The sequence below is a fragment of the Leptodactylus fuscus genome, chromosome 10 (assembly GCF_031893055.1).
Source record: "Leptodactylus fuscus isolate aLepFus1 chromosome 10, aLepFus1.hap2, whole genome shotgun sequence".
NCBI classification, from domain to species: Eukaryota; Metazoa; Chordata; class Amphibia; order Anura; family Leptodactylidae; genus Leptodactylus; species Leptodactylus fuscus.
In genome coordinates, this window is record NC_134274.1 from 35,926,915 (window position 1) to 35,937,595 (window position 10,681).

The 10,681-nt window shown below is 44.6% G+C and overlaps 1 protein-coding gene across 1 annotated transcript; it reads left to right on the plus strand.

Moving 5' to 3' along the window:
* Positions 1–1,228: 1,228 nt before the first annotated feature.
* On the plus strand, positions 1,229–10,315 carry VDAC2 (voltage dependent anion channel 2). Its single transcript, XM_075257979.1, has 9 exons — positions 1,229–1,325; positions 4,498–4,570; positions 5,033–5,082; positions 5,631–5,783; positions 6,575–6,627; positions 7,531–7,758; positions 8,231–8,381; positions 8,748–8,805; positions 9,704–10,315. The coding sequence occupies exons 2-9, from the start codon at positions 4,504–4,506 to the stop codon at positions 9,793–9,795; spliced, it is 852 nt and encodes a 283-aa protein (XP_075114080.1). The 5' UTR covers positions 1,229–1,325; positions 4,498–4,503; the 3' UTR covers positions 9,796–10,315.
* Positions 10,316–10,681: the final 366 nt, after the last annotated feature.

The window sequence follows — 10,681 nt, forward strand, 5'->3', positions numbered from 1 at the left end:
GCATCCACATCACAGCTTCTAGCCCAGTCTTTGTGATTGAGAGGGAATGGCTTAATTTTTTTTGTAGTACATTGTGCTATTAAAGAGAACTTTTTACTCGCCTTTATTTTTATCTGAAAAAAAAAAAAAAATTATATATATATATTTTAAATTTTGAAATAAAAAAAATGATATAAAAATAAATCCCTTTGTATCACTGAAAAAGACAAGGATAAAGTTGTAGCCTGTGACAGTGTGTTCTGTAGCCAGGACTAGACTCAACCATAGGCTTCAGTGATCGGGATCAGAAAAGATCGGATTCCGATTGGCGATCGAGTAAATTTCATGATCGGATGGAAGATGATCGGAAATCGGATTTTAAAATTGATCCTGAAATCTCAAGATCGGCTCAACCCTACTCCATAAACAAAGTAACTAGGGTTGAGCTGATCTTGAGATTTCAGGATCGATTTTAAAATTCGATTTCCGATCATTTTCCATCCGATCCTGATCGTGAAATTTGCTCGATTGCCGATCGGAATCCAATCCTGATGGCTGAACCCTATCAACCACACCATGGCTATGGCTCAGGCAGAGGACTAGGAGGTGGAGCAGTGAGTACAGAGCTCACATACTAGTCAGCCAAGTGACCAATGAATGGCTGACAGGTGGGGAAGGGCAGGCAGACAGTTCTAGCACCGCTGCAGCTAGTGTTACATTATCCTCTATGTATAAGGGTATATTCACACAAGCAGGTTTTGTTCACGTTTATTCGTGCGGTTTTTGAGGATTTTAATGAATGAGACACAGACGCCTTCTCATTATCCACACCTGACTTCTGGTTTCTAAAACTGTGTGTGTGTGAATAGACTTTTAAACACTAACCAGCGCAATGTAACCCGGGCAACCTACAGGGGTGTGGACTCAGGAATATTCTAGAGCGCCACCTGCTGCCCAACTGACATAAGGTCACATAGAACACGTCAGAACCCGCCCAGCTATTCTCCCGGCTTCATTCCCGCCCTTACAAGGCCCCTTGTCCGGGTAGGCTGCCCTTTATATGCCTGCTGGAAATAATAGGCCGTATGTAGTTTAGCAAATACTTCTGGTGATGAAGACATTCTGACACTCGTGTCCTAAATAGACAAAAAGCGAAGCGTTAACAAGGACGCGGCGTCTCTGCTCGGTATGCCGTTGAGCGGTGCAGGCAGCGCAGTGGGCAGCAATGGGCGGGCTGGGGCGTGGAGGAGTGGGCGGGGCTGGCTAGTGACAGGCTCTGTGTCTCCTTCACTTCGCCCTCCAGCCGCACGCTCCGGACAGGACAGGCCGCTCCACACTCAGCGCAGGTAATAGCCGGGCCGGCATTTTGCTGTAGCCTCTGAGCCGGCTCTATGTGGGTCACTGACAATCCCTGACCTCAGAGGAGAGGGCAGCGGCATCTAGTGCAGGGATTACAGGAGCGGAGGCCTGCAGGCAATGCTGGGAACTCCTCACATAGGAAGGGGATGTCATTGGACGGCCATGGCCTTCCTACGTCTGCAGAGGCGGTATGTGTGGTGTGAATAGTGACTGATACACTGCAGTAAGGGTTGCGTTTGCTCCCTTTGTAATCCAGGTGTTCCCACATTGCACTGCAGCCTCAGCCCTTCTACTTGATGTCACATTGGGACTCTATTCCTATTATCCCTGCTGGGATCAGTAGTTCTCCAGCGGATAGGCAGGCATGTAGTGTGGATTTCTGTGTTGGTCAGGGTCGCAGCTATATACTTGTGCACCGCTGCAGGGTATCCTTGGAATTCTTCTTAGGAAATGAGTTGATTTCCTGTACGGATGTGTGCACGCTGCAAAGATGGCAGCCCCCTCTCTGCGCCTGCATACCCTTGTAGCCGATGCTATATATAGGACATGTCCGTGTGTGACCTTAGCAGCGTGTCAGGTCTTATATGACCTTATAGTGCCGGGACGTGGCGGAGGGTTATCACATAATATCATGTATCGTAATCAATCACATAATATCACGTGTCCCACTGACATTACCATAATCAATAATAGATTAATAAGACTGGATGGAGACATTGGGGTTAGTGTGAACCCGGTGACCTTGTGAGTGGTGGATTCCCCCCCCCCCCCTCCCTTTTCCATGTACAGCCCCTGCGTCTTGCTCTGGACATGACGTGACAGATGTGACCCCGCTGCTTTGGAGTTGAGAGCACTTTTGTTTTCTCCTTTGGGCTCTGTTACCGGGTGTTGCATCAGTGGCGGGGGCTGGGGGTGGTCAGGCCTCATTCTGACATCTCTCATTAAATTCATGCTGTGCCTGGATGGGCAGCAAATATTCCCCAGCAAGGCCCAGGCCAAGTCAGGGTAAAGGCTGCGCTAGCCTCAGAATATTAAGTGACACGGATCTGTCACCGCACGGCTGCACGCTTTCTTGGGAATGCAGTTTTCACACCCTTTATTAGAAGTTCTTCATTTTTAGCAGTCTCCTCCTCAGACGGGGTGTGTTACATGAGTGATGAGGAAAATATGCAGGAAATAACCAAATATTGTCACCAGAGCAGCAGTGAGTGTGTGCCGTGTAATGGCCGAGCCTATTACACAGCCAATGTTATAGAACGGCGAATGTTAGTGCGGCAAAGATTGTTTCTAGTCCAGGTAACTCGTGATGTCCATAATAATGAGTCTGTGGGAAGTGTTCCCCCCTCCCCCCCCAATATAAAGTCACAATGGCAGTTGAGCCCCAGGTTACCCGACCCCAGCAGTCAGTGCACAGTTACATTGATCAGTATACGTTTCTTTTCTTGTTTCTTTGTATTTGAGTTGGTTTTATGCACATTTTTGCATAATGTGGGTGCAAGGCCTGGCCTGACTATAGAGCTAATGACCTCAACTAACCAAATCAAGGACTCTAGCAATGCTCCCATGTTCTGCTTGTGTGAAACCGGCTTCAGGATACATCCAAAAGAGAGTTCAGTGGGGGAAAAAAAACCTACGATGCACCAGTAGGTGCAGGATTACTCTGGATTCTGATCCACATCACAGGTCAGTCTACAGCAGGGGTCAGCAACCTTTGGCCGTACGTTCCCTACCCCTGGTCTACAGCTTTCTGCAGACTTCATGGTACTGGTGATTTTGTGTGATGAAAGGTTAGCTATAAAGATGAGTGAACAGTGAAATATTCTATATTCGTTTCAAATAGCCGCACAATATTCGAACAAATATCGAACCCCATTATAGTCTATGGGGAAAAAAAAAGCTTTGTTTCAGGGGATCCCACTCTTTGACTCAGGAAGGTCACCAAGTCCACTATGACACCCCAGGAAATGAGGACAACACCTCTGGAATGCAACTGGGACAGCAGGGGAAGCATGCCTGGGGGCATCTAACACACCGAAGTCACTGTATTACGCCACTAATAATGCGGGAGCTGACTTTTTCCCATAGGAATGCATTGACCAGCATTGATTGGCCGAATGCCATACAGAGTACAGTATTCGGCCAATCAACGCTGGTTCTGCTGGAGGAGGCAGAGTCTAAGATTGGTCCACAGCAGTCTCCATTGTGGTCCGATCTCAGGTATAGCAGAGTTGACACAGCACTGCTACACCTGAGATGCAGCAGAGCTGGCCGTGCGCTGAAGTCTGCTACACCTGAGATGTAGTAGTACTGTGCGCTCAACGCTGCTACATCTGAGATCGGACCATAATGGAGACTGCTGTGGACCGATCTTAGACTCCGCCTCCTCCGGCAGAACCAGTGTTGATTGGCCGAATGCTGTACTCTGTATGGCATTCGGCCAATCAACGCTGGTCAATGCATTCCTATAGGAAAAGGTCAGCTCGTGCATATTGCAAGTTGACAGGGATCCTGACGAAATAGAGCCCCAAAATGCTGTGTAACATTCCCACCTAAATAAAGGTAATCCCCAGCTATCCCTGCCTGTACATCTATCCCGTTCTCACTCATAGTTCAGTCTCATATGACCCGGATATTAAATCCACCATTTGTATAAAGTGGAGGTCACCTGATTTAGCTAGCCAAGTACTTTTTCCAATTTTTTTTTCGATGTCTCCGTTGTCGTAGTTCCTGTCCCACCTCCCCTGCACAGTTATTGGTGCAAGAAAAGCACCAGGGAAGGTGGGAGGGGATATGAATTTTTAGTGCATTTGCCACGTGGTGTTTGATTGGAATCGAATATCTCGAGCAGCCTGATATCCGATCCCTCAAAACAAATATTAAGGCCATACCCGTGCCCCTGTAAAGCTGTTCCATGGATAACGTAGTGTTCAGGGTGACTAAATCGTGGATATTTTTTTTAATTTTGTGTGGTTTTGACTTTTTTTCTTTTCAAAATCTGGTAAAAAAAATGAACTGACTGTGAATAAACAGCTCAGGCTGCTGAATTGTCACATTATCTCTTGTATTTCATGGTGTATATTCCGCCCAGTGTCATCACTATGGAAAGCTCTTCTGTGAGATTAGTATCTTCTGGCTGATGGATTTTTTTTTTTCTTTAAGGTAAAAATGGCTGTCCCACCATCTTATGCTGACCTTGGCAAATCTTCTAGAGACATCTTTAGCAAGGGATATGGTAAGACTGCAATGCCTGATTCCAATAGCTTAGAACCATGACTGGTGTATTATAGCTAAGGTGACGGCGCTGTCTATGGTGTATACCTGGCACCTGCTATAGCAGAAACATTAAAGGGCTTGTCTGGAGAGGGTTCACTTACTTGTTGCAGCGGGTGGACTGAGAGTTTCCGTCCGTATCATGAGCCCTGGGTCACGTATCTGAGGCAGCCTGCAGGTACTTATATCAGATTGGGGTAGGCGGTGGTGCTGTGACCCTGCAGGCTGCTTCGGATTATAGGACTCGGGTTGTGACGTGGCCGCAAACTCTTAGTCCATCAGTTGAAACAACCCAGGACAGGTAAGTAAGCTAACAGTCCCTAGATCACCTCTTTAGGGACCGGGTGTCACCTTCATGGTGAATTTACTTTATTTCGTGGACATCTTTGTTAATCCTTTGTCTTCATATTCTGCCTTTATTCAGGTTTTGGACTGGTGAAACTCGATGTGAAGACCAAGTCTGCAAGCGGAGTGGTAAGTGTACTGGTATTATAGAAGCAAAGTATATTTTCATATTATTTGAGCAATTTAGGGAATGCTTGTATGTTTTTTGTTTTTTTTTCTCTAAAGAACCCGCTTATTATTCAGAGTTGAATGGGCGGATAAGGACCTACATAAGATGGGGGATAGGTGGTAGACTGCCGGGTATCAAAACCCCAGAGATCAGGAGGATTGGAGGCCCAATGGTTCCCTCTGAATACTTTGAGGGCTGAGCGTTGGGGGGGGAATGATTTACTGTTCGCACATTTACATCTATGGCGTGGTTAGAGATCGCTGTTTTAGCAGCACCATAGACTTGAATGGGACACTAGTCACACGTGCACCAGCTGTAATAATAATATTTAAAAAAAAAATATATATATATATATATATATATATATCATATTTCTTTATATAATGGATAGATGAGAATATATATATATATATAATTATAATTTATTTATTATTGTTACTATATTTTATATTTTTTGCTTGCTCTGGCTGACTTGTTTCTTTTAATTTTTTTTTTACCTATTTTGCAGGAATTTACAACATCTGGCTCATCAAACACAGACTCTGGGAAAGTGAACGGCAGCTTAGAGACCAAATACAAGTGGGGAGAGTATGGACTGACTTTCACAGAGAAATGGAACACAGATAACACTTTGGGGACAGAAATTACCATTGAAGACCAGGTAAGAGTCCTGCTTGTCATTTTAGTTTTGTCCTATCCTTCCATATCACGGGTTATGCAGAATGTGACAGTACCTGCGGATTATTGGTAAAAACCTCATCCCTCGGTGGCCCCGGGTGTATATTTGCTGCAGATATTTGAGGCCTTTCTCCCCTCTGAACCATTTCTGTAAATGTAAGAGATCGCAGCATCGCTTCCCTCCTTACTTTTTAGTGAATAGAGAGGCTTCTAAACATATTCAGGTCACTTAAAGCCAGGGAATAGGAAATAAAGATAGTGATTTATATTATTAAATATTAGTTAGAATAGAACTGAAGGGATCCTATCATTCAATCACAATTTTTCTCATTAACACATAGGAATAGCATTAAGTAAGGTTATTCTTGTCTTTGCGTCGCCATTCGCTTGAAAATCCGGTTTTTGTTGGTATGTAAATGAGCTCTCTCGCAGCACTGGGGGTGGTCCCCAGCACTCAAACAGCACTGGGGGCATCCCCGATGCTGCAAGAGAACTCTCCATCTTCTTCTGGAATGAGGTCTTCACTGTGTCTTCTTCTGGCGGTGGCTTCTAACTTCTAGGCCTCGAGCAGAGCCAACTGCGCATGCTCGCTAGCCACGACAAAAATGGCCGCTTACACAGATCCCTTTAAGTATATTAGTGACTTATATTAGTAAACTGTAATGAGTTCTAAAAAATCTTATTTTGCTATTCATCTGTTTCACGTGTAAGTTTCTATTGTTTATGCCACAATCTGCATATATGTTACTTAATAATTTTTTTTTTTTTCCACAGCTCGCTAAAGGCCTGAAGCTGACATTTGACACAACATTTTCACCAAACACAGGGTACGTAGTCGTCTATTATACAGATTATAATTTGTAAAGTTTCATTGCTTTAGATAAAGTATATGTATTTTATAGGAAACCCAAATATGTCCAGGGCTATCTTGTATATTGCTAGTTTCTTAGCAGAAAGCTGATTTTCATACAGAGATGATAGTAAGCGGCTGAGCAGGAATAAGCTGCAATAATAGGTGCTGAGTCGGAGCGGAGATTTCCTTTTTATGGTCCTGTATCCTGATACACGTGATCCCAGATGGAGGCCTCTGCAAGGAAGGCGCCTGGGTAGGGGTCCTCAGGTCCTCGCTCTCTGCACAGTGGGGTCATGTAAAATGTCATTTCCAGGGCAGTTTTGAATGGTGTTATTTTGTACTAATCTTATATTTAGGATTCACTCCTTGTGACTTTCTGAACTATTCCTCTTTAAGGGCTAGTTTACACGGGGCCAAAAGGGCGGATTTTGACAGCGGAATCCACGTCATAATCAGCCCCTTTACAATGGTGGTCTATGGAGAACACTAGCGTTCTTTTTTCCGCTATGGCGTTGACCCATTGATTTGAGCTGACTCCGGGGTGGGGGAAATCGCAACATTGTGGCAGGCGGGTTTTGACCATATTTTGACTTGGCTCCCCGAGTCAAAGTATGGTCAAAATCCGCCCCACCGCCCCCTGTGTGAACGAGCCCTAATAGAGATGAGCGAGTAGTATTCAATGCGCTTAACCCCTTGGTGTTCGTCAGCTTACACAAATACTTACAGCGGGGAGGTATTCGATCGAATACTACTCGCTCATCTCCTACAAATCTCACACCTATATTCCTATAAATGGCCTTATTACTGACGTGCTGTTTTTATGGAAGTTGTTTTTTACAGAATTTTTTTTTTTCATGCATTTTTTTCAATTATTCAGTAAGAAGAGCGGCAAGGTTAAAGCTGCCTACAAGCGGGAGTACGTCAACCTTGGCTGTGATGTGGACTTCGATTTTGCCGGTCCTGCCATCCATGGCTCTGCTGTTGTGGGTTATGAGGGCTGGCTCGCCGGTTATCAGATGACCTTCGATAGTGCCAAATCCAAGTTGACCAAGAATAACTTTGCAGTCGGTTACAAGACGGGAGACTTCCAGCTCCACACCAACGTGTGAGTATATGTCATGGTTGTTAAGTAATGTTTTGTTGATATACGGCCGTCTCTTTATTTCTTATGGGACTGTCTAGTCAGGTGCTTATCAAGCGGAGGGAAGCTTCACTGATGAGGCGCCGCCTAGTGGTTGCTGTGGCACTATGGATGACCTTAGGCCTTTCTCTAATTGTAAATTATTTGACTCATTCTACTATGAAGGATTTTCCCATAAATCCTTAATCTATAGGATGGGGCACAAATCTGTCTTTTCCACCCACCCATACTAGCACCTCCCAGCCTTGTAATTCCTATAGGACTTCCACTGTCTCCAGCAGTACCATATAGACAAATGGAGCAGTCTCATATCTGCACGGCCAACTCTCCATTTTTACACTGGTAATTTGTTACTAAAGAAAACTGATGTAGAATAATAATAAATGCATGCAAGTGGATGACCTACTGACTTCTGGCTTGTACTTTCTCTCCTCAGCAATGATGGATCTGAATTTGCTGGCTCCATCTATCAGAAAGTTAGTGATAAATTGGAGACGGCAGTAAACCTTGCCTGGACATCTGGCAACAACAGTACCCGCTTTGGCATTGCTGCTAAATACCAGTTGGACTCCAATGCTTCCATCTCTGTGAGTACTGAATCATGGCTGTATTTTATGGACGACCAATGCTGTTGTAGCTACTCGCACGTGTTCGCCGTATGTGAATGCCAATAACGCTGACTCCACTGGCCCTCTGCCCAGAATATTTAGTGACTGGATGTCATAATATATTCAAGTGTGTGACATAATAGCGATGGTGAGAAGACACGCTCTTGTTTTTCTGCACTACATATGAAAGAAGTTCAGATCTGAGCCTTGTTCATGCTGCTATTTTGTAGAATGTAAAATTATATATATATATATATATATATATATATATATATATATGTGTGTGTGTGTATAAAACTGTATTTTGACCATTCTGCATCTAATATCTAAAATGTGTTTATTTAGGCAAAGGTGAACAATGCAAGCCTTGTTGGAGTAGGTTACACCCAGAAACTGAGGCCAGGTGAGTGCCAGAATGGGAATTTATATTTGCCGCTAATGCAGCTTTGAGTTTGTCTCTTGTTCGCAATACCTGGCCAAGAGTCGTCTCGTATTATAGTTCTGTTCCATTGAAGTGAATGGGCTTGTAATACCTTCCTCTTAAAGGGATCCTATCATTAAAATCGCATTTTTATTTGTCACTAACACATAGGAATAGCCTAAGAAAGTCTATTCTTCTCCTACCTTTTAGATGTCTTCTCCGCGCTGCCGTTCCGTAGAAATCCCAGTTTTCGCCAGTATGCAAATGAGTTCTCTCGTAGCACTGGAGACATCCCCAATGCTGCGAGAGAACTCTCCAGCGCCGTCTCCGTCTTCTTCAGGAACTGGGTCTTGACATGTCCTCTTCTGGGGGTTGGCTTCAAACTTCTAGGGCAAAGCTGACTGTGCATGCACAGGGGCCACAAGAAAATGGCCGCTTACACAGTATTGTCTTTGTGATTCTGACTGATGTCAGGGACCGCTGAGGTCTTTGGGCCTCAGAGGTCACATGGGTCACGCAGCCACATGACACTTTCTCCCTAAAAAGGAGTAAAATCGAGCGCCCAGAACAGGTTTGCATGTAGTGTAGGTTTCGCTGGTATGCAAATGAGTTCTCTCACAGCACTGGGGGCAGGCCCCGGCACTCAAACAGTACTGGGGGTGTCCCTAATGCTGCGAGAGAACTCTCCAGCGACACCTCCATCTTCTTCAGGAACGGGTCTTCTTCCAGCAGTGGCTTTAAACTTCTAGGCCTTAGCATGCCATGCTAAGAACACCTAATTTTTACATTCAGTTCTCAATTCGGTCATTGCATGTGTGTAATGGACACTTTATATCTTTTAACTGTTGGATTACATTTGTCTATTTGCTCATTTCCTCAGGTGTGAAACTGACTCTATCTGCATTGGTAGATGGCAAGAGCATAAACCAAGGTGGCCACAAACTCGGCTTGGGTCTGGAACTGGAGGCTTAAGCTTTTCTCCCTTTTGTTTGCAACCACCAAGGGATATCCAGGAAACTCTGCCTTACCTATACCTATATATTTGTTTTGAAATTCATAACCAGCAAAGCTTCTATTTTGCCTCCCTCTGTTCTCCCCCTACCCAGATCATAGGACAGGAGCTACGTCGAGGTAGAATTTCCATGCTCTCTGGATGAGCCTAGATACATTTGCAGGTAGCTTCCCTTTCGGGATACTACAGAAGCACTCCCTTACACGTTATTTATAAGTATATTTAACTATTAGGCAGTGCTTCCCTCCATGGTTCACTCTGACCACTGAAGGGAGGAAATACAAAATGTACATGTGTCTGCATGTTTGTTTTTATGTTCCTTTTTAACATTTGATAACGCTAAGTCCGACACAAGCCTCGGAGCCGTAGATCTGATCATCCAGAGGGACAGCGGTTTTCAGTAAATCACCTTTATTTTGTGAGGGTTTTTGATATCCCAAACAGAAAAAATATAAATAAAATCATGACTTACATGTGAAACTTGTGCCGGTGTCTTACTTTAACATTACAACTAGAGATGAGCGAATAGTAAAATATTAGATTCGATATTCATTTCAAATAGCCCCTCAATATTCGACTACTTGAACAAATATTGAACCCCATCAAAGTCTATGGGGAAAAATGCTTTGTTTCATGGGAACCAGCGTTGACTGGCCGAATGCTGTATATCAGGCATGTCAATTTTTTTGACCTAAGCCAGTCCAGGACAAATTGTACTGGACTGGCTTAGTGTCAGTCTCGACAGGGAAAGTGAGCAGTGGATTGGGGCGGCCCTGCTGGACGCAGCGCTGCTCCAGCGGCCGCCCGTCACCCTTTGCAGAGAGCAGGTCTCCCTGCCTGCGCCGC